Source organism: Alosa alosa, chromosome 19, assembly GCF_017589495.1.
Source record: "Alosa alosa isolate M-15738 ecotype Scorff River chromosome 19, AALO_Geno_1.1, whole genome shotgun sequence".
In the NCBI taxonomy this organism is placed as follows: Eukaryota; Metazoa; Chordata; class Actinopteri; order Clupeiformes; family Clupeidae; genus Alosa; species Alosa alosa.
Window position 1 is genome coordinate 19,458,849 of NC_063207.1, and position 25,027 is coordinate 19,483,875.

The following is a 25,027-nucleotide window of genomic DNA, read 5'->3' on the forward strand; positions in this document are numbered from 1 at the left end:
TTAAGCAGTGAAAACAAAACATTAACTTTGTGAGCGTCTGAGCCCTGTCAATGAGCCGCAGCTCTCTCTCTCTCTCTCTCTCTCTCTCTTTCTCTCTGTCCTTGGCTGCTGGTTCAGCCATTCTTGGTGGATATTCTGTGGATGCAAACTGGGAATGAATTAACTTGTTGCCTCCTGGAGTAAATAAAAATACCAGGACTTGGCCACTGCTGCTGCTGCGAAGCCATCCGGGGTATATTATTTCCCTGCACTGTGGTCAGGCCGCTGCGCTGCAAATGTGGACCAGATGAGATCCTGGTTCACGGTTCTGGGCTAAATGAGAGGCTTCGGGACAAATTCCCTCCATCAAAACTCCTTCACCCAAAATCAAGCCCTGCTGGAGCTCCAGAAGGAGCAGTGGCCTGCACACATGTAGAGGGCCTGGGTCACATGACATGGGGGGGGCAGGGGGGGGAGAGAGGAAGGCAGCCCGCAGTTTGAGAGGAGGGGGGAGTGTTATTCTAGGGCAGAGAATGGAACCCTAATGAGCTAAGAACACCTTAAGTCATCTGAGAGATTTTACAAGAAGTTTGTGAAGAGCACTGCAAAAACCGCCAAACTGGTTACCAAACTAATTAAAGAATCTGTGTTCCAGTCATTCTCTAAAGGTTGCTGTCTAACTGGTGTACAACACACATCCGCTCGGGACTTCCCATAAGTTTGCTAAGCAAATGCCCAAAGACCCCTTTCCTCCCAGGCAGCTCCCGAGGAGTGCTCTTTGAGCAGCAGCAATGACGTCCACATGTCCTTATCTTATCTATGAAGCTAGTCACAACACCAATTATAAGCTCATAAAAATAGAAAATCCCAATCTTCCCATCTTATCTAAAGCATGTCCTCGGAATGCGGGCCATTGTCACAGAGAAGTGTTTGCTTGGCGGACTAATGGGAATCGTTTATGGTGTGTAACATGTTTTAGAGGATCAATTAAAACCCTCTAAGCATTTTGTTTCACTGTAACTATAGCTCTGCGTTGTACTGCCAGTTGTAACATAATTTACCAATGTGTGCAAGTCCTCAGACAATGATCTCAATAGCCTGGGTGTGTCTCTTCCTTATGGAAGGCACATCTGTAAACCATACAGGCCAATCTGGTAGTATCCATGTGCTGAACAGCATGGCTGTCAAAAGCCATATTGCCAGAGTGACCCCCTAATGAACTTCCAGTGTCTATTTTCAAACTGTTTTCAACTGGCTGCACCAATTCTTCACAAGATACCCATACGGCCATTCAATGACCTTGGAAAATGAACGGTCTTATTAAACTTCATTGACCCCAAAGAGCAAGGAAACATGGTACACACAGCTGAAAAGCTGCAAGATGTTTTCCAAGAGTTTCCAAAAAAGCCTTGAATGGCAAAGATTTATCATGCAACTACAGCCAATCACGGGACCTTTGGATTACCCGAGCAGGACTTTATGGGACGTCTCAAACTAACTTAATTGATTGCTATGTGTTACGTGAAGTCATATGCACTCCATGTTTTAACACCCTTTGGACGAGTTATCTGTACATGAGTATATAAGGTTGTCACTCATTACTCATTGACAGAAGAGTGTATGGCAAGGCAATACTGACCCCTCTGCACACTCAAAAGAGGCCACTTACAAAAATGTAGTTTTCATTTCACACATCCCGTTCAAATGTTGTCAAACAGCAGACCACCCCACACACCCCCCTGGAAGTCTGAGTCCTCTTGACAAAAGCAGTTTATTGATGTGTTTTTTCCCCTCAAAGCTCTTGACATTTGAGTTCAAGTAATAGAACATCAGGACCCAGCTATAGCATTCAATTTGAGTTATCAACATGTTCCACAATTGGACTAGCATCCTTTAAAGGCTAAAAGATGTATTTGTCTAGCAGCATCTCTCATTCGGTATTCTTGATAAATGTTGACATGTTTTAACAGGGAACAGAGCTCCATCGCCAGCATATTTTAGTGACAATGCTGTTACATTAAAGGAGTTACCAATATATAACTACATTTCATTATATCCATGGGATTCCAAAAAGCAAACCTATGTGTATGGGATGGTAAAAAAACAACCCTAAAGCGAGTCAGGAAGGCATTGGTAGATAGGACATGCAATAATCATGGTCTCAAAGAAAATAATTGATTAAGTAGACTCCATAGGCTCAAATTGTGTAAGAAAGCTCACATACCAGCACATTTCCTGAGCGTTCAGTGTCAACTACCTGTCACATTGTTTTTTTTTTAAGACAATTAAGTGCATTCACATTAACATTTGCTTAGAAACCCCATGATATCCCACCTCTTCAATACTGCAGTGCACAGGTATGTCCTTAGTTGTGCATATGGTCTGTGCCATTTCTGAAGTCTGTTCCACTATGTTACCAGGGCAGCACTGATGTTTACTGAATGACAAATTTAAAAAGGCAAATTCCACAACTACACATTAAAGAGCTTAACTTGACTACACTAGTGCTGACAGCAGAAAGCACTGATGTTTATTGCAGTGCTTCAGAACGTCATGATGATGGGGAAATTGGCTTCAGCTTGTAAGGGGCTTGCCATACTCTGTACGATACCAGAGTAGACTTTATTTTCACCAATCAAATGTTTAAAGGAAACACATCTATGGTAAGTTGAATATTGTACACATCTATATATTTTCCACTTGATTATACATAAATAGATATAAGCTATTCACTAAAAAGTGGTTATGAAAGAAATAAATACAAAATAAGAGTCTGAGCATGATACTTCATGTGCGGAATTGTACTATTTTAAAATGTACATCAGAAATACATTATTTTAACTCTGATTAAAATATTTATTTTCCCAACTTTATAGTAGACATAAATATACTCTTATATACCTTTTTTTCCAAAATATGTGTTTTACTTTCTTATAAATAAAGATTTCATTGGGAAATAAAGTGTCCTTGCAAAAAGTATTATTCCTTTCTTTTTTTTCTTATCTGAATTTCAACGACACCCACAGCCTTCAACAACCATGTCTTGATAGTTTTTCAAGATCACTTTCTCATGTTCGTCCAGGTACAGCAGGGAGATTGGACTGAGGTCTGTAGGCACACAGCATGCCCTGGGAATGTTTGTATTTACGGAGTTCACCAAAGTCTGGACGATGGCATGATTGGTAGAATTGAGGTGGTCTGCCAGTGGAAAGGGACACTCCCCATGGCAGTAGAAGGCATGGTACCCTGGCGGGGCCACAATCCAGTCGTTCCAGCCCACGTCGCTGAAGTCCACGTAGAGGGAATGCCTCCTGCAGTTGGCTTTGTGCTTCTTTCTCTGCTTGTTATTATTACGCACCTGCCTCTTCTCCCGTGTGTGGAGAACCTGTCCCTTGCCATCGTGGCTGAAGGTCACCAGCAACGGCCTCATCTGAGGCCACGAGTCCTCGTCCTGGTGCAGTGACCTGCTCACCCTCACGTGTCTCCGCGCGTCGCTCTCCTCCTCCTCCGCACTGTCCAGGTGGACCACCTCCACCATGAAGCCCTGGTTGGCGTGCCCCTCCATGGCCCAGCGGATGACCGCCGGACTCACATCGAAGCTCTCCCACTTGCTGAGAGCGTGCTGCACCAATCTGGTGTCTAGGAGTCTCGTGATGGGCTCTTTGAGGGGTACGGCAGGCTTGAGAACCTCATGGATGTTGATGCGGTGGTAGCCGGTGCTGCTGCGGCTGCTGCTGCTGCTGCTGTGGTTGCTGCTGCTGCTGCTGCTGCTAGCGATGGCGCCCATGACTTGCTCCCTGTAGATACGGAGCTCTGCTGAGGTGACAAGCTCCTCCCCGGGGACGGAGGTCAGGTTGAAGAAGAACCGCTGCGTAGTCTTCCCGCCGTGACTGCTGAGTTCTTCTGACGACTCTATGTGTGTGGGGCAGAGAAACAAACACGTCAGGCAACCTTTTCCCTCTCACTGAGATGGCTTTTCATAGCTGCTGCTTTAATTACTCGCAATTAGTGCATATTCACTCACAAAACAATGATATTTTTGGTGTTCCGAAAATGACTCCTCAAGTGGCATGGTTCGAGCTAATGTTTAAACCCAGAAGGAGGTACAGAGAGGCAAACTTAGGCTTAACCAGTGCTCCTTGGTTGTAGGCCAAGTCCTCACCACAGCATGCCAAACAGCTATTTTTTGTTTGCAGTCTTTGATGGGATCTTGCCCATTTCCAACCACACAAAGATGTCCCTGCTAGACAACCCTTTTCTCTTTATCTTAACCATTTTGCGTCTACATACGGTCTTTCACATTGTCATGATCAACAAATACTGGGGCAAGAGGTCTGGAGACATAGAGGCTGTGGTCTTAGAGTTTAGAGATTAGAGTTTGGGTACATTTGGCCAGTTCTAACAAATTACTGTTTCCATTCCTTCGTAATGAAAATCCTGGAAAAGTCTTGACATTTTAAAATTCCCTATTCCAGGCCTGGTAAAGTCATGAAATGTAATAAATTCACTGAAGGTTTTGGAACAATCATGCTATTCGATTTTGTCATATGTATGTCTGATAAACTGTATTTGATTGTACTCCTTCGATAATAATGTTACGAGTATGGATTTCAGCTGTGACAATTTCCACATCAATAACTAACTTGCCTGTAAAATAAGCAATAGGAAAGGTTGCTGTTTTTATTCAGTAATTACACTTAACCTGTGTAGTATTGTCTACAATTTGGTTGTGATAGGTCATAAGAGTTTCAGGAGGAGTCTTTGAAAAGTCATGGAAAAGTTCTGAAAAGTTGTAAATGAAAATGTGTGGGATCCCTGAAGTGAAAACGTTGGGGTCAACACAGGCATATCAGAACTCATGTTCTTGGCCTTCTCTCTAGTTACCTGGAAGACATCCAGAAATGTTGAAAACCTGTGGCTTTGCAGTTGTAGTGAAAGAATCACTGAAATAATCTAAAACAAGACTATGCACTTCAATGGTATTCATGTTTGAAACACATGGCTTTACAAAGTAATTGTTCTCAGAACAAGTTTGAACTTGTGTGTGTCATTAGAAGCACATATTTTAAGTGATTCAAAGCTCCCTACATAGCACCATATTAAAGGTAGACATCTCTTTTCACTTCTGTTTAGCCATTATGTGTTTTGTTGCCACATTTCCAACTGTTAAATGGATCAAAATGAGTTACAGCTTAAAACAAAATGGCTTGAAATGAGAGTATATTCCAGGTAAACTGAACTAATACTTGCATATCAATGAAATTGGTCAAAATCACTCCATAATAATTATGCAACACACCAGACTACTCTGCTTAAACTATGTTGTTTTTTTTATTTATTTTTTTATCTCTGCATAGTCTTTCTACTCCTATCCTAAGGCAGTTTACAAGATAATAGCACGTCACTACACAGACATGAAATGATGAGGACGGGAGACAGAAAGGGGACAACCCGAAAAGAGGTGTGTGTGTGTGTGTGTGTGCACGCGCGAGTGTGTGAGAAACAAGAAACGACACTTGTATATTTCATTTTCCTTACCATCGTGATGAAAGCTTCTAATCGTGGTCGCCCGACTGGCAGGCTTTTCTGAATTCCTTGCCAATGACCCTTTATGTCTCCCGAGGTTTTTCTCTGAAGTTGCAGAGTGCATGTTGTACAGATCCACCATATACTGAGGAATGACCGCCAACTTGCTTGGATTCGGTCTACGTTTCAGCCCAAACATGTTGAGCAAGCGAAGTTCGAATGTATTTAAGACGTCTTGTGGTGGATTTTGCCTTCCAGACTCGCTGTACTTCCGCCGGCCAACCTCGGGAATAAGTCCGGTGCAATCTCCGACAAACACCTGACCGAGCAACAGCACCATAACAGCACGGACAACGAAGACCATGATCACTCTCGTCTGATAAATGACAACTTGTCAATACTGAATCGCTGCTGTCACAGCGGATACAGCGATGCAAATGTTAATGAGTTCCAATTTGAAGTTGCCATGGTAGATGCAATTAGTGTAACTTACAACAGTATAGGCCTACGTTTATACCAGTATTTTCTCCTCATTCACAGAGCACGTTGCACCTTGGGTTCAAATTCAATTTACGCATGCCGATTAGGATCTCTAAAACGCAATAACTGCCCACAATCCATAGCGCAAAATATATCATATTAAAGCGGATCTATAATTAAGAGGCGGGTCGAGGGGTCAGCACTTTCTGAGCCTAGCATGAGTGCAACTGAGATATGTCTATTTGCTTCAGTAGCCTACATTAATGCCAAATGCTTAGGCTACACCTTTACAATATCCAGTAAAAAATAATTGAGTTCTGATGTAATCAGTGGAGAGTTCAAGATTGTAAAAAATAGGTTAACACGTCTCTGAATATACATTGTTAAAGATTAAAAATAGGGCTTTAAAACGCATTGGAAACTGTCGAGCAATTACAATCGATCAAATAAGGCACTGACGGATCCATTGACAACCTCCGGAACTGGAAGTAACAAGTGTTATACATCCACTATGCGCATGTAAAACTGCAGTCCGGTGCTCGGAGCAACCTTTTGGATAGGTGTTGTCTTTACAAGTGCAAGTTCATAAGATAAAGTCCAGGCAAAACTCAAGTCCCATGTCAAAGGCACTACAAACGGCGGCGCGTACCGATCCTCCCCATGACAGTCGAGCAGGTTCCAAAGAAATGTCTACGCTCAGTTTTGTTGAAATGCTTCTTCGTCTTCTTCAATCAATTATAGGGTTGCTTTCCATTTCACATAGCACTTCTTCAAGCCGTTTTGCTGAAAACAGAAAGCTTCCAGAGAACCGCCCGCCTCTTTTTACACATTCTAAAACAGTCGCACTCGTTTAAAATAAATGAGAAAACATGTTTTAAGTCCAAGTTCAGACTGCGTCTTCAACTGTTACGTCGGCAAATACACCAGTGACTTTGAGTCAGGCAAACGAAGCAATGATCCACTCCGAACTCCTCTCGGAATGCGTTGCTTTCTCTCCACGGTCAGCACTTGATTGAGGCCGTCTCTTTTGTGGCTGTGATGTCACGAGCAAAAACACTGCGATTCATCACCAGCGGGAAGACTCTTCGTGCCACTGCGTTTAATAGTTCCATACTTTGAATATGCAGTGACCATTCCCTCATCGTACACAGCAGAAGATATGAGACAGCTTTAAAGCTTTTTTAAAGTTCTGCGACCATGACGCACATTCCAAATGCATAAATGAACTAGATAGGAACACATTATGTAGATTTTACTATTCTCAGGGCGTAAATTATATATATATATATATATATATATATATACATATACATACACACACACACACACACACACACACACATACATACATACACACACCTTATTTTTTTTAATAAGGTATAGCCGCCTACCTACTTTCAAGAAAAACTTCAGGCTTTAATTCAAAAGTTCATATTTGGGTACAGTGCGCCAACAAGTGGAGAAAAATATAGACTACTCTTTAGAAGAGCTTTACTTGCGGGATATCAGTGGAAAGCCTTTATTCATGAATGCTATAATGTACATAAAATCCATGTGGGGGAAATGGATGCAAAAAAAAAAAAAAAAACTAAAAGGTTAATAGAACTTAGAACAAGACCGCTCTGGTAGACCAATTACGAAGCTGATTGAAATTCAGGTTAAACAACACAAACACAAATTATGTACACTATGTATGTTTTTACAATTCATCTGCAGCCACATTCATCCACAACCATGTCCTCATAATGTCTTAGGACAACATTGTCATTGTTGTCATAATACAACATAGAAATGGGGGACAACTTAATTGGAACACAGCAGGGCTGGGGAGTACCTTTAGGATCAAAGGAATGGACTAAAGTCTGCAAGATGGCATGGTTGGTTCCATTAAGACTTTCGCTCAAAGGGAATGGACACTCTCCGTGACAATAATTAGCCATATATCCCTGAGGCGCAATGATCCAGTCTTGCCATCCAACATCCTTGAAGTCAATATACAGCCGTCTCGGTTTGCAGACGTTGCTGGGCGTAACCGGTAGATAATAAGCACTTCTCTTTCTCCTCGATCTGCAGTGGAGCGGGTTCAAAGACACGACTACCAGCGACGTGTAGAATTGTGGAACTATATTGACAAACTGATGGGAAATTACATTGTCAAAATAAAGGGGGTCTAAAGTGTTGGTAAGCTGACTTGGGTGCAATATGAGAATCATGCCATAGTTTTTGATGGGTTTTCTCCAGGACTCGGCTATGTCTGTTAAATTAAAGCGTACAGATCCAGAGAGGAGTTGCACTGACTGAGAAAAGAGTAGCTTTCGAGTGGAGCCGTGATTCACACCTTTAAGTGTGGTCTTCAGAACTTTGAAAAGCGACATACTAAAGGCTTGCTGACCGACGTCCTGTGACACGCGAGAGAAATCTTGCTTGAACTTAATTTCCAGCTGTGCCAATGAGAGTTGCTCAATTTTCTCGAGCACGGACATGTTGAAAAACAGATGCTTCTCCACACATTTAGGGCAATGGCTGTTCGATCCCGGGATAATTCTACCTGTTAGGTAAACAGAGCGTACGGGTTAGTCAATTCAAATGTGGAGCGCTTAGCCTAAAAAAAAACTATGGCAACATTTTAGAACACCCCCGCCCCCTCGTGAAGTAGCACAATATGGCACTGATCATGTATCAACGTAATCATGTCTATCAACTTACCTTGATCTTGGACATATCGCACTATGTTGCCACGGACACCAAATTCTGAAACCATACATGGATCATTTGTGGATACTGTTTTATCCTTCGCATGGGCCTTTTTGAAAATTTTCCAAAGCAGAGAAGGAACAGTGCCATGCGCTGACGGCCTAGGTCGACTAGACAGGCCCAGCGTCTTTAAAATTAACTGTTCTTGAAACTCTGGATTCTCGCTAATGTTAAAAGCAGACACATAACAAATGCTGATTAAAAAGATCAAGGTAAAAGTTGAGCCAGCCATATCGCACAATGGTCAGGTCTGTCTGTATCCTCCGTTCTTTCCCTCGTTTCTATCTTTAGATTCAAAGGTTGTTCCAGGACTATTGATAACAAGGTGCCAATTGCTAGATTAATGCTGATTGGCCAAGATTGACAACATGCCTCAAAAAGGTGATAGATAAAGGGCACCCTAGTGTGATGGATGGCGATGCGCGTGCGCAAACGATTCAAACGTGGCTAGACGACGGCTAAATTGTGCACCGCAATTACTGTTAGTATTGTCTTAAATACTGGATTTGGTCTGCATAGATTAAAAAGCAATTGACATCTGGTTTAAATTAACTGAATCATTAGGCAGTTGAATATGGCCCTAAAGATCTGCGTGCACAATCCCTTTGAAAGTGGCAAATCTTGTAATCCAGTATTGCAGACAAGAGTACTTCTCTGTTATTTGCTTGCAGAACAGAATCATTGTTTTCATCAGACACATTCCAGACCTGAACGGTAAGAGCACTGACAAGACATGGATTGATCCATTAGCTCTTAGCTGATAACAGTTCCTTGGCTGAACCTTGGGAATGCATTCCATTTGATGAACTGTAGTGAGTGAATAACACTGGACAGGCCAGAGGATTAAAGGTACCCTCTGTATACCAGGCCAAATGAGAAGCAACCGCCTGGAATCAGCATATCCCTTCTCTATTTTATGCAGTTTTCTGTCTTTGCAGAGTTGGTCATTTTTACTAATTCTGTGAATAAGTATATGGATTATTTAGTCACAAATGGCACCACCATTGCTAGACGAAACATAAAACAACAGTCAAGAGTTTCATTCATATAAGGAGTACCACTGGTTTATTATGTCACAATATGTAACATGTATTACAGTATGATAAAATTCATGACTGATTATAGTGTGGATATATAAAGCATGTTTAGATGACAATATCAGATGGGAGTGAAACAAAAATATGGTTAATATTTGCATGTCAAAGTAATGCATGTCTTTGCTGGTGATACATGTTTCAAGAGAAAGGATGCATAAATAATAATAAATACATATTTTTGTTCAATTTGTTTGAATAGTATACTGTGATTTTTGAAGTAAATGTCTGCATGGGTGGGCTTATGACAAAGGCATGATGTGCTTTTTCCCTTTGCTATCCTGAGTGAGCTTTTTGGAGGAAGTTATGCACCTTCCATCAGATAAACACACTTCAAAGCAATCTCATGCAGAAACTAAGATTAATCACATTTGGGTGCACATGAACGCATCTGTGTATGTGTGTGTGTGTGTGTGTGTGAGAGAGAGAGAGAGAGAGAGAGAGAGAGAGAGAGAGAGAGAGAGGGTGAAAGGTTCATCATAGTCATAACATTGCACTGTTTACTGGGATAGATTCTGAGATAAGACATTTGTAAAACAATGCACTGTGGTCCTTTCATTGTAGCAGCAATCACACTTTGTGATATTACTCATGACGATGTGAAATATAGTAAGGTTGCAAACACGGGCTGGCCACATAGAGGTTGTGGTGTGCACACAGGGTTTGAATGAATGATGTCTGTATCAGGTGAGGAGTTAGTCACACTACAACTCCTGCACAGTCAATGGTGTTTGTTATGTCCTTATGTTTCACTTTAGATTGTAATTTATTCTGTAGTACAGCAGATTTGATCATATCACACTTCACACAAAGGCCCCTGTTTCTCACATTTGCTTTCCAAATGACTACACCATTGAAGCTTTCTGAAATCAATCATTCAGAAGTACATAGGGATGTTTTGTGACACGCGGTAATGTTAGACATCATATTGAAAATCATTTTTACAAAGCTGACCACAGGGACTTCACAGATCCCATAACAAAACAAGGGGAAGTCTGTCATATTTGCAGGATATCATCTTAAATGGTGTTGGAATAGGCTGACACTGTGATATCCGCTTTATGTCCTAGATATCAGGATGAGGTGATGTGTGGACCCTCTCTGACCACATGCAAAGACCGTGTACCGTGCTCAAGCTTGGCAGCCATGCTGCTTTGGGCTTTTTAATGCACTCAAATGGCATCTGAATAAGCTTAGCATTTTCATCCTCACACATCTGACTGAATAGCATGCCGGCTAAAAGTGTTGGCTAACAGAAAAGAAGGAAATGCTGGTCTCTATATCAAAATGTATTTCTCTTGTATTTCATCAAATGCATTTCATTTTCTATAGCCTAATATAAATAACTGTACTGTCTATTTTGAAGTTAACATTTGGGCATCTGAGGATACAGGATGAAAACCTGCAGAATGTTACACTAAGAATGGTCCGAATCAACCATGCAATTAAAAAGTAATGTAATGTGAGCTGTGTCCCCTCAATGTCTCTAGTCATGCCAGAAGATCTCATCCAATTATAGAGTGGATGTGGGTGCTAGACATTACCTCAGTGCCACAAACAATCATCTAGTGTCTGCTCTAAAACCCAGTGACAGTCTCAAGGTGGGTAAAGGAATTACAATCCTGAAGGCTGAGATGCTGTGATTTAGGAAGGGGAACAGAAATGCATTGGGGAAGTACAAAGGCTACAAATTTAACTTATAGACAATGATTCTTTACATATGGGACAGGGTATGTCTGATTTTTTTCAGCAGTTTTTTGTGTGTTTTTCCTTTTTGGAATGATTTATACAGTCAGTGAATGACTGATACAAAAAAAATGTTGGCATTGGGACTAATGGATTTGCGTGTGGTGTTTTCCCCATTGCAAATGTTCTTGTCCTAGATGTGCCTCAGACCTCAGACTGTCCTGTGTTGACATTTTGGAGAATTTGTAATTCCAGTTTGGGAAGTCCCAGTGACTTCTTTTCTCTGGAAAATACATCTGTCAAATACACTCAGAGATGGAAAATATCAGGGAAAAGTTTTTAAAATTATTGACAACACAACTAGTTGGTTTCTTGCATACAAATGTGTATGGGCACAGAAAACAACAGGAAAACAACTAATATGTTTTTCAAAAAATGTACCTGTCCATTTCAAAACCTCACATTGCTATTATTACAGTGTTTGTGGTAAACAGAGTTTAGAACCAACTCATGTCTTTCTTCACATTCAGTGTTTTCAAGTAAACTAGATTTCTGTTATTGTATGTGCAATTGTCACTGGAAGAAAAGACGGAAATCATTATCACCCTGATCTACAAACCGTACAACAAATTACTGACAGGCTATTTGTCTAACATTTCGTTTTTCTTTCTAGCTTAGGTGTTCTGAAACACCGTGTTTGATTAGCTGTTGTTTGTGTCAAAACCCATAAATCATGAATAGCTTTATAGTAGGCTTGTTTTCAATGTCTATTCTTTGCTTGTCATCACACTGTCAGTGGCATGAAAACTATAAAGCACAGGTGCAAATTTGTGATCTTTTATGTCAAGATAACCATCACACATGTGGATCTTTTCTCCTTTATGAAAGTACCTGTAGGCATGAGGTAAACAGGTTAAACACCTGAAAACCCAAAACACTGCATAAGCTGCTCACCTGTATAAAATTGATTTCACACCCACACAGGTGGTTTATTGTGATGGTACTCCTCGATGGTGAGATTTGTCTTTCTCACTCTCAGATCTTTGAAGGATCCTATGTCGCTTGCATTTTGAGGGATGAGCGCTAAGCTATATTGGTCCTGACGCTCTATTTTCTTTCACATTCTTCTGAATCAGGTATTGCCACATGTGCAGACATATGCATACACACGGTGACATTATACTGCTCAAACAAAACAATTATTGAACAAGCCAGGGAAAAAACTCAGCAGTGTGTGTCCAGAGCTGGTCTGTCTGGGATACTCAAAAACGTTGGGATAAAGCTGTTTTCTCTTTCCCAAAGCACGACTTTCCAAGGAGGGGAAAGAGGAAAAAAAGTGCAGGATGACTGGTATGCCTTGAACTGAGTGAGGAGGCTGGACAGGCAATCTATATTTCACCATGTTGGCTTAGCTGTCGGCCCTCTGCCACAGCTGTCAATGTGTGTGTCACAGCTCTGGGCTACCAGCAGCGTCCCCGCCCTTCCTATGATCTGCACCCGCAGTCACTATCATTTATTGTGCAATATAAAACCCATGCAAGTGTGCTCATATGGATCTCCAGAGAAACTACGCACAAATGCTTCACACGTGTGTTTTAAAATATATCACTTTTAATTAACAACAGAAACTCCCACAGTTACACGTGGGACCTACACAAATATTGACATGACACAAAGAATTGGCTGATGGTGTTAGGTGGTTGAGCGCACGTTTATTTAAAGAGGGAAAAATAACATTTTTATCTCTCGTAAGTGTTTTTGCATTATGTTCTGAGCCAGATGACATTCTGTTCTTGTTAAATTGTGGATGAAAGATGCACTGTGGTATATATTAGAGGATGCCATCACACCTTAGTGGTAGGACATTTACTGATACTGAAAGTAATGTAATTTGCACAAAAGCTGTTTGTTACAAAACTGTGATGAGCAGATGTGAATATACAATTTGCTAGAATATTTAATATTGTACATTCACATCTGCCAGTCTGTTGTATTTCAAATGCTACTGACGATCTGATTCTACTGTCTAATTTGATATACACATACAGACAAAATCATACTCAAACTGACACAAAGATGTCACCAGTGATTTTAACAGCGACAACCTCTCAATCCGTGTATTTCAGACACAGATCATGTTGCAAAAGCAACTGCATGCCACCTCAAGAATGATGTCGGACCACTACTCAACAGCCCTAAAAACATATTGTGTTATGACGATTGTTTTTGCCACCAATAGATCCTGCACAACATGTAAGAGCTACAACAGGCTGCATTGCACACATTCCACGGTAATTGTACACTTGTTGTCTTCAAAGGGAAGCAGTTGTAGTCTAGATTCAAGGAATCTGGGATACAACAATAAGCCACACATCCGTCCAGCCCAAAGCCACAGGCTATTTAAAGATACAGTAGGCTGTACTTTTTTCCCCACCAAATGAAGCACCCACCCTTCCGCTACGCTACATATTGGAAACAGATGCTGTTGGTTGTGATGCTCAGCTAATTTCTGTGGATAGGGCCTTTTTTTGTGGAACTGCTATTGCGCTCTTAGTGAACCAAGTCAGCTCAGTATGGTGACTGGACGACGGCCATCTTTGGACAGAATCGTTTCAGTCCACAGGGAGCAGACACTTGAGAATGACAACACGTGACACAAAACTTCAGCGACTGACCAAAAGGAACTCTACTTCGGGGATGGTAACTTTTTGTCCTCCTGAATGTTGCAACCATCATATTCTCTATCATTTAAGCAGGAGCAAACTTCAGAATGGGGCCATTTCTAATTGCATGGCTGAATCAGTTATTTTCAGTATGCAAACAAAGTATTCTAATTTTTTCATGATTATTGACAAACAAATCTCACTTGTAGCCAACTACATTGCCAACAAATACTAAGCATCATTTTGAAAAACTTGAAAGACATAAAACTACAATGTAAAACACATGAGCATTCGGCACACAGACTGGTGAGTCGATTGCCTATGTGTAAACGGGGGGAAGGTTGCAGGTGAGTCAGGACGTGGGGAATACCCAAATCAGGATAATTACAGAGCTTCAACATGACAGGTGAACAATTTCCTGCTCATAACTAAAATGGATAAATGATCAGAGAGGGGTTTAATCCAGCAGACCACAGTAGTTCTTGGGGTTTAAAGCATTCTTCTTTCATTGAGTGGCACTCAACAATCAATTATTTGGCTTTTCTGTGGTTGCAAGTCCTCCTCCCCCTCTCTGGGTCTGAAGTGCTCAGCTGTGTTGTACAACGACTGTTCAAATCCTCGTTTGGGATTCAGATCATTAGAACATCTGCTATCAGTTAAAAGGCTCAAACATCACATTTTGATGTCTTAATAATAAATTCCTTGAAGTATCGTCGGCTCTCTCTGTAAAATATGCACTGCGCATACAGTATTGTAATTCATTTACACGTGCTTGCGTAAAAACAAAAATCCCTCTTACCATAATAACCTTTTCGTTTAAATTTTGATTAAAACACTGCAAATTGCAATGAGCAAACTAAATGTAATTACACACTTGGAAAAACTAATGTTTAAAAAATCCCTGTTATTTTTTTTAAATGGCTTCTGCCGCAGATTAGTGTGTCCCTTGGAGCGCAAGCGCTCTCCCATTTAGCCTGGAAAGTTCTCGCTTGAAGTCTTGGGGGGGATGAAAGAGCAGAATTGAATAAGAGGCAAGGATGTAATCACTGCTGGCTAAGAGACAAGTGATGCAACCCATCGGAGGATTTACAGACCAAACATGTGGCAACACGTGTTCCAGGAGTCTGGAAAAGCTGAAGAAGAAGAAGAGAGGGGAGACGCACCAAACTGTCAATCACGCAGATGTGTGAACAATGTCGACGTGAACCTGTGTCCTGACAACGAGCAGGTACGGCAATGGCTCTGTCTTCCATAACTCACAAGTTCTTTTAGTGTGCTTTCAACAGCCCCATTATGGGAAACTTTCATCTGTTTGGGCAGAACAAGAGGAGCCTCTTTAAGAAACCAGTAGAATTAAAAAAGCACAACATTACAACTCATGGATAATGCAATCTCATGAGGAGTTCACCATGACAGACTTCTCATATGACAGGGACTGTGCTATCCAGATTTTGGTTTGGCTACATCTACTGTTTGATTTTTGTCCAGGGAACAACACCCAGGTGGACTCCAAATGCACCACCACTGCCACTGCTGAAGCAGAATTCAACTCAAGCCAGGCACCTTCTGAGCTGCCATAATCCTCTGCTTTGTCGCTTCATTTCACATGTAAACAGCTGAGAGAAAGCCATGACAAATGTTCAGGTGACATTTTATTTTTCTTTCAGTTTAATCCCATTGTGATATGTGTTACTCCACTAGTTTCAATGGAGAATATAAGATTAACTTTCAAGCACATATTACTATGTCACAGTGGCAGCCTAAACAACACGTAAAGGTCATCTTGCCTGGGGACAGCCTCAGAACACACTTCAAATGCATTAAAATGGAACAGGGAAAGTACACCCTGGACATACTCACAACGTGCAGTGGCATGACTGGCTCTGATGCCACTGTACACAGCAGGGTGTACCCCCCCTTCTCCTCCTTCCTTCCTCCTCCTCCATCCCTTCTTCTCCCCCCTTTTCCTCTGTCTGCCATCAAGGGCAGGTGTTTGAAGCCGCAGGGGGCTGGGCCCTGTGCCAGGTGAGTCTGTGGGGAGAGAGACAATGAGCGCGGTGAGGTTTAGAATTACCCCCACCATACTGAATAAGACACCACCAAGACTCTGCAGCTGGGGCCGGGATTTCTGCCTTTTGTGCCAGATGAAGGAGAGAGAAAAGTGTTGGCCAAACAATGCTGTCATTATATGTGGGAAGAGGGGGAACATGTCACTACCATGTTTTGTCACAGATGGCTATTTGTATGAAACTTGGAGACATTGTTGATATATGGGGCAGGTCTGACAACTCTGGTGTGTGTGTGTTTGTGTGTGTGTGTTTGTGTGTGTGTGTGTGTTCATCCATTCACTGCCAAGGTGTCAGCATTGGATTTGATCTGAATCTGTCTGTGCAACAGGTTACGCGGAGTCAATCTATCAACTAACATGAGGCTTAAATGCTGTTTGCATGTCAGAAAAAATATGGATTTATTCTGTATTTCAGATTACATTATTAAGCTGTCGATGCACAGATGTCCATGTTTGTAAACCACCTTTCAGGTTCACTAAAATAATGTTTTGCACATCGTCCCTCTCGAACAACTAAATAAAATGCAAACTAACTACCCATCAGAGTCAGACTATCTACTCTAATGAAGGCCATGCGGCTGAAATATTGGCATGTTTGTTCTTGACTTGACCAAAAATAAACGAGCAAACTAGAGATGAGCCCAGTTCTAATGAAGGTTGTAACTAAGGTAGTTAGTTTGGAATCGAAGTCATTTTGGTTTAGCACCACATGCACAGACTGGGAAGGCTCATTCTCTCAAGCAAATCGATTCAACTAAATAAAATGACCAGCAGCTCCTCTGAGCTCAGCCTCCAGTATATGGATATAATTCAAATGTCTCAGTTCAGTAGCTGAGCACCGGCATTCTTACAGATGTCATGTACGATAACCATGTGAGTATGATGAAGGATAGTAGAGTTTAATGGCTTCATCCTCCAGCTTGTTAACACCAAGTCAGAGGCAGCACAAAGCCTCCATCTGTTGTTGTTCGACATGTTGTAGTCAACAGCATATTTGAGTTAAAGGATTTTGTTAAGGGAAAAAAACACATGAAAGTAGTATTGTACAAGTGTAGATAGATTAAAAAAAACCTTACCAGCTTTGTCCTCTGTCTCAGAGTAAGACGGCAGCACTGACAGATTTGCAGTGGTCATTTCGCCCAGTGCGTGTCATCAGCTTCCTGGACTGGTCTAATCCACGCTCAATCCCAAAATGATTCGTACTGAGTGTATCTGTCACATGCTGGTGACTCGGACAGAACCTCATCAAAGGCCATCAGGATGGGAACAATGTCTATGGCATGTGCTTCCTGTCATTAATGTCACGGTGAGTCACCAACTTCGCAAACATTTTAGCTATATCATTAGATTAGTCAGACCAAGCACCTCATCTCTGCACGCAATCTCTGCACCTCATCTCTGCACGCAATTAAAACTTGGTGAGGTAGAAACAGCTCTGCATGGTTATCACACAACTTGTGTTAACACACACACACACACACACACAAATAGATCAACTAATAATTAACCTGCGTGTTGAGAGTTTATATGTATAATCCCTGGAATTTGTGGGTGGGTTCAGGCTGAACTCCCCAGACAAACCCTGTCTCTAGACAGACATGTAACAGAACTATACACTAGGAAGCTGAATCTTTAATCTTTAACATTAGTTCTGCTGTCTACTCTGCTTGCATAAATGTGCCACTGTTCATGTCAAGGCAAATGTGGTAAAAATGTCTTGGAGCATTTTGAAGTGTACCAATAATGTATCATTAAAACTATAAATATGAGGATGCTTTAATATAGCAATGACAAAAAGCCTCCTTTGACAGATGCAGCATATCGGATGTATTTACAGGAAAAAATGCTATTATCAAGACCCCATTCACCTGTACACAGAGCTTGTAAAACGCTTGTGCTGTGCCATACTGTATGGGGCAAGTCTGGCTTACGTGCTCCCATCTCAACAGCAGGAAGTGTGTAGGATTTTTTCCCTATAGACACACACAGAAAATAACTTTCACTCAAGATTTCGATAATGAATTTCCAATTAAAAAGTGATTTTAAACAGTGGTGATAGACACTAGATAAAAACTGGCATGTCCATGAGGACTAAACCATCTGCTAAAGTTGTCCCCAAGGGACTAGAAGAGGAACTCACAACATTAAATGTGCTCTTAAATCAGATGCCCCCTGGTGGCTGCATTTACAAACTACTCTATGCAAACTGATTAGATTCATTCACTCAGTTAACTTCTTCAGAAATATGAGTATACATGGGTTAATTGTTAAATAAATACGAGCATACACAGGTTAACTGTTAATCTGTATTGATCTTTACTTTATGCTGAATAAGGGTTTGGCATTGAGCATAACAGTGATGAGGATATTGTGTATAGTGCTGGAGATGACCTTACAAGTGGTGAATGGACATGTTCACATTTACAGTGTTTAACATACTACTGATAACTGACTTACAGTTAACAATGCTAACAGGTCATGAATAAGACCTATATAAAGCCATATCTATAAAAGCCTGAGTAGGATGTCCTCAAATAAAGCCCTACAGTTAGGCTGACAATTTATTTAGATACCCTGTTTGATGTGAGGGGAAGTCTCCAGGTCTGAAACAGAAGTTGGTGCCTTGTGGTAAACCATGATTGTGAAACGGTGGGTATATGGTCAGCTTAGTGATATGTGGCTGGATATACTTCTGCACAGAACCCACCACACAGGCAAAATACCATCAAAGATAAGAGATACTGGGCTAAAATGGTCCAACTTTATTCAGTAAATGAATTACATTCCCTTCAAGTGCAGTATTATGCAAAATTGTGAATTACAGATTATATTTGGTTATATTGTTTTATTTTCCAGAAGATGATAGACAATCCAGTTTTACACCTGGTCATAGGCTACATGTTCACTGAGCTGTGCAGTCTTACTGCATTGTGTTCATCACATCTACATGGCATCCGTGATCAAAGAAATTGTATAACAGATCAGAAACTAGATGGTAAAGATAACATGGTATATCCCCCTCCTCTGGAGAAGAACAGCCAGCATCATATCATAGCAATACATAAAACAGGATCAAGCTAAATTACAGCAGTGAACATGTGGTGGTGGGCATGGCACACAACTTTCCACTACTCCCCAAGAGCCCAATGCTACGGAGATCCATTCGCTTTTCTGCACCCAACCTTATGACGAATTCTACATGCTAAGAGGGATTGCATAAATAAGAGTTTAGCATTACAGGAATGTAGTCTTGTGTGTACCCATTTTTGAAGACTGAATCACTCACTGACAATGTTTATGAGCTTTCAACTTTTATTATCCAAAAATTATATGTTCCTTTCTTGGAAAAGATCACCTTGAAGTTCAGTGTTCCTGAGAACTTATTTGCATAGGTATCGTTCCCATACTTCCTTCTAAAAATGAACCCAAGAAGTGCATAGCTCAAAAAAGTATAACATTGATTGCATGTCTACACAAACAGGTCATTAACAAATGTAAGTGAGACATCATTTGTGTTGATTATGTCAGTTTGTTTTAATCAGAAAACATGTCCACGGATGATCCAAAACAGGATTTAAAAAATGAGCAGCAGACCAATCAGTTGAACAGTTGCTAGTCATTACACTGAAAAAAATGATTCCATGTTCTGCAGTAAGCAAATCAATGTACAAATCAAAGTACTATAAAAAGACCTGGATCTTCAGGGGTGAGACAAGACTGTCTTCGTTTCAAAATTCTAATCCGAGTATTTTCTCAGCCTGGTTATCCAAATGTTTTCCCAGCTGCTGTTGCTTACGAGTCAAAGTTGTCTCCATGACAATGCAATTACTTGGTGCGATTCAATATTTTAACAGTCTTCCTACCATAATGGTAGTAGCTGTAACTAGACGATACAGTCGTCAGCGCCGTGATGTACCTGTGGACAACGACAACGTTTAGATAAGTGCACTTGTTTAAACTCCTCATAATAACCAACTGGTCAGTACATGTGAGCGTATGACAGGTCAGGTCATGGTTATTAAAACACTTGAGAAGAGGCTATTACTTACCACAGAGACTGCAGCAGCAGACTGTCTGTATAGTGAAAGACTGGGGAGGCCACGGAAGCAGCCACCAAGAGCAACTGAATAGCCGTATTCACCTGCAACAGGCAATGCTTTATTTTATTAGTCAATGGGCCACATCAAATCTTAACTGAGTTGGGGCAGCTGCAGTAGTGCTGTAACAGTCTTGTACTAAGTGAACCAAGAGTAAGACTATTCTATGTTAATTCACATTTCCTTCATGTGCTCAAGTAAGGTATGGGCACACAGGGAAATGTCTGCTTCTGCTTTTCTGCCATGTCACCAAGAAAGCTTCAAAGATTCCCTGCAATTTCACCTCCAACTGTTTGTTCCATTTCTACCACAAAATGATGTGATATTATATTAGCCCTCCACCAGTCATGTATTAAATACAATTTTTCCAGTTACCAATATGCTCCAGCACTGACTGACGAAACTTGGCTTTTTACTGGACACATTAGCCTCTTAGCACACATTTTATGCTTGACCGTAATGTCTTCTGTGGAAATTCAGACCTTAAAGACGCTTACTTCTGAAGATATGTAACAAGACAAGAGGTTGGGGAAACGGACCTGAGGCTAAAAAAATATGCATCTGTCTGCTGAAACAGCAAGCATGTGCACAATAATAGATTTGTTTAACAAAAACATTGCTGTGTTCCAGACAACTCGTAAGACTTTACAGCTGAAGCTTTTAATATTTCAACCTGAAAGTCGGTAAAAGTTCAGAAATTGAAAAAAGAAAAAGCATTTTTTCCTTAAAATATCGTCCTGTCCTTGTTCAGTAGTCCAACCTGGTACTTCTGGTGTCAACACCTGAAAAGATATTTCCCCTTTCAAAAAAACAATGTGAAGAACAAGGGTCCTACCTTGCTTATGAAAGTTGGCTTCAACTGAGCAGTGGTGTAGCAGGGATTGAAGAACTTGCTGAGAGTGACCTGGTGAAATAATATATATTTTCAATACAATAAAAAGGAATAATTTTATATCCATAAGAACAAAGATCTTACATGTTTTGGCAATTAATAAAAATGAATAAGTATTGTATATAAGTGATTCTTCTAAAGCTGGGAACAGACCTCCCGATTTTTTTCAATCGCACTCCATAAGATCGATATTGAGTAGATCAAATGGAAACAGAGTCAGGTGTAATTGGGAGTTCGTTTTTGAGCACCCGGAGAAAATAAATACTCTTTTCTGATTGGCTGGTGGGTTGGCTATTAATTCTGAATAACGGGACACCTATTAAGTAGATCTGGTAAAAAAAAAAAAAAAAAGTTTAAATCACTGTACCATATCAATGCTTATGAATGGTAACTATAACAACCATAGTAGGATGACAGTTGAGCCTGGTATACGCGCACTACCCATGTTGCATATGGACCCGCAAATTAATCAAGTGTAAAAAGTATCGACTGGTAGGTTAATAACGAAGGTAATTGGGATTATAGCAATTTTGCAAATGTGAGGAAGGCACAACTTTGGCAAAATCGTTTAGTATGCACTTGTGGCGGATTTGCACCAAATAAAGGCTGTGGTGGTGTTTCTACAACATGTTGGCACAAAATGTAATTTCTGTCAGAAACTAAGTAGGCTAAGCGTTTTTTCTATTGTCAACGTGAACTATGACTGTGTCCATGTTCAGTATGTTTTTCATGTTCAGTATGTTTTTCATTTAGTCAAGCAGTGACATGTGGTTAAATTAACAGGGTGACGCAAGTCAGATAGAAGGTGGGCCTGTCTTTAGTAGCCTATTCCTGAATCCTCTCAAATTACATTAAAATAATGTGATTAGCAACCAGAATTAAAAAGAAAATCCTGGGTGAGACACCCCGGACCCCGTGTTATTTTTATTAGGCTAAAAAAAAAATGCCTCAGATGTAAGTAATTAGTCAAAGAGTCATTGTGTTGTGTGTAAATAGAGGTTAAGAACGATAGTCTAGTTTTTGTTAATGAAATGTCAATTTATTAATATTGTAATACCTTCTGATATTTAGTTAGTTAGGTTTTTTTTGCTGCAGACTGGCCTGCCCGACTTCTAAAAAAAAAAATCTAGAGGAAACACTGTAACAAACATGTTTGATTGAATTTGGATAGCGCCAGCAATGGAAAGAATAAAAGGATTCAAATTTGTCCCACAAACATAACGATTCCTGCCGTGACCATAATTTCTAAATCAGCCGTAAAAATTGGGAGGTCTGCTCCCAGTTTTACACAAAACAATCTGCATATCTTTTGCCCGTTTTTATAAACTGTTACTGAACACTACTTCATAATGTAATGGTTTCATGTATACATGGTCATGTTAATTTGTACACTGAGGCTGCAAAGATGCCACGTAATCCGTTTCAGACACATTGCCAGCATGACCAGACATAAACAGTCGGTCATCTGATTGATTCACCAGAGTTATGTCTCTCATAGGGAATGCACATAAAGGAGCTGTTGCAGGGTAAGAGAAGTTAGTAGAACATTAGCCATTTTGTGTAATTTATGTCATAAAACCACATACTGAACACGTACATTAACACAGTTGAAATGGACAGTGTAAATAAATTGGATTAACTTTTCTAAGTAGCATGCCTGCTAAGGGGGCAGGAACATCTTCAGTCTGGCAGAGTGGGCATTAGGTAGTTTTGTTTATTTTATTTATAAACTTACTGGGGGTGGAACAGTCTTGTATCGGACATAGAAAACGGCAGCTATCAGGGCAATATCCCTGGAGATGACCAGAGCAGTAAGAGGGGCTGTAAAAAAAACAATACAAAACAAAGACCTCAGAACAAAGTCCACAGGAAACAGGATGTGTTAAGCAAGCTATGTTACAAGACAAACGGCTTAACTAACTGAACTCAAAAACGGATTGCACTGCATTCGTGCAAGTATAACAAATCCTGTCAAACAGGCTTCAGTGCAAAGAGGAGAACTACTGGGTAGCTTTTAGGAAAAACTGTGATGTGATGTGTCATTTGACCTGTGGATAGCCCGAGGTGAACATACCTGGGATGAGGTTGGCATAGGTCAGGCTGACATAGAGAACACTGATGAGGATCTTGTCAGCAAGAGGATCCAGAGCACTACCTAGAGCAGACTTCTGACTGGGCCAATTACGTGCAATCCAGCCATCCAACTGATAGAAGTTACACACATCAACCAGCACATGTTAATGGTCATGGAATCTATAAAGCTCTCTAATTTCAGGGTTATTAGCCCTGTATATTTTGATATCAACTTACCAAATCAGTAGCTCCAGCTAACATGAAAAGGCCAAGTGATATGTGAAAGTAGCGCTCGACTATCAAGTAACCCAACACTGGGGCCAACATAATCCTGGCCATACATAGAAAGTTGGGTATCGTCCATGGGTTTTCATACTGACAGGGAAAAAAAAAATAGGATTACATTAAATGTGGCAAGGGGCACTGGGTTAGTCGCTATAAAATGTCACAAATGGTTGAACACTTAGGAGACATTAGTGAACAAAATGCAAACATACACAAGTAAACAAAAAACAAAAGTACCAGGAGCATAAGGTCACATACCAATGTTGTGACCTAGTTGAAAACGACAACTGACACTTACCAATTCTTTGAATTGAAAATGTTCGTGGTGAGGGGCTGGAGGCTTAGCATCTTGCTGACAAGATGCACTTTCCCTTGAATCCTGTTGAGATGAGTTTAGCTCTTCGTCCAAAATGGATTTCTTTGGACGGGGACAACAGAAACCTCTTGCTCCAGAGTGAACAGGTAAATTTGCAAGTGGAACTCGGACGTTGAAAACACGAGTGGAATCGAATAGTTGAAGGTTATATTTACACACTGGAGGTTTTGACCGTACAGTCAAAGATGTGAGATTGCGTGTCCTTGTCTTTAATGCTACACAACTTTCCTGATTTTTTGGCAGCGGTGTAAATGAGACGGGCCAAGCGTGGCCCTGACAGTGATAACTAATACCCTCGCCGTTTAAAGTTGACTTGCGGTCATGTAGCCTGTCATTGTGCGCCAACCTCCACCATTGTCCAAGAGAGCAAACTTTTTGTTTTAAACGATGGTGCCAATTCAGATCTGTTCTCGCTTTCTGACACCATTCTGCTGACGCACCCTTGAACAGTTTGGGCCATTTAGTGACAGCAATATTACTACAGTTGAGGGTAGGTACGTGTCCTCTCACACAGCTGAACAAATTATTTTTGCAAACTGCCAAAAACATATCCGATTCTAAACCAGCTGCTAAACGTACAAGGCAAATTATCAAACTTCATCGATCTAACGTTAATTTATTTATTCTACTTATCTGAGAGGTGTCTGACACACAATTGCACAATTTCTTCATATTTTGAGGAATGTGAAGACCATCAACCACACCGCTCAACGTGTTCCATCTTGCCGTATTCCGTTTCGTTCGCGTTTGCGACAGTGCCTTCTTCTAGCATACTAGTTTACGCGTCAACTGACTAATCATAGGGTTTTAATTTATGAAGTACACCCACAACTAATAACATGAACTTAATACAAATGATTATGTTAGGACCATACCAAGACTATTTATGAAAACATTTGGGTAAATTCTGTCGGGTTTTCCTTGAAGGACGTCCGTCATACGCATGCGCAAATGCACTCGCACGTAGGCTTCATCACCAACCACCTGCCTGGCATGGCATTATGAGTATTATATTAGTTACGTAAGCCATCTATCTCCCATACCCACAACCATC

At 40.8% G+C, this 25,027-nt stretch overlaps 3 protein-coding genes across 3 annotated transcripts; all 3 read right to left on the bottom strand.

Annotated features, from left to right (window-relative positions):
- Positions 1–1,731: 1,731 nt before the first annotated feature.
- Positions 1,732–7,221, bottom strand: bmp2a (bone morphogenetic protein 2a). The gene is made up of 2 exons (XM_048228728.1): positions 5,518–7,221; positions 1,732–3,891 (listed from the first exon to the last, which is right to left on the bottom strand). Exons 1-2 carry the CDS (start codon positions 5,867–5,869, stop codon positions 2,990–2,992), a joined length of 1,254 nt encoding a protein of 417 aa, XP_048084685.1. The 5' UTR covers positions 5,870–7,221; the 3' UTR covers positions 1,732–2,989.
- Positions 7,222–7,324: 103 nt separating this feature from the next.
- On the bottom strand, positions 7,325–9,070 carry gdf3 (growth differentiation factor 3). The gene is made up of 2 exons (XM_048228331.1): positions 8,692–9,070; positions 7,325–8,533 (listed from the first exon to the last, which is right to left on the bottom strand). The coding sequence occupies exons 1-2, from the start codon at positions 8,969–8,971 to the stop codon at positions 7,692–7,694; spliced, it is 1,122 nt and encodes a 373-aa protein (XP_048084288.1). The 5' UTR covers positions 8,972–9,070; the 3' UTR covers positions 7,325–7,691.
- A 9,919-nt stretch (positions 9,071–18,989) lies between these two features.
- On the bottom strand, positions 18,990–24,922 carry crls1 (cardiolipin synthase 1). Its single transcript, XM_048228705.1, has 7 exons — positions 23,896–24,922; positions 23,550–23,687; positions 23,314–23,443; positions 22,975–23,060; positions 21,183–21,251; positions 20,300–20,391; positions 18,990–20,166 (listed from the first exon to the last, which is right to left on the bottom strand). Exons 1-7 carry the CDS (start codon positions 24,520–24,522, stop codon positions 20,076–20,078), a joined length of 1,233 nt encoding a protein of 410 aa, XP_048084662.1. The 5' UTR covers positions 24,523–24,922; the 3' UTR covers positions 18,990–20,075.
- Positions 24,923–25,027: the final 105 nt, after the last annotated feature.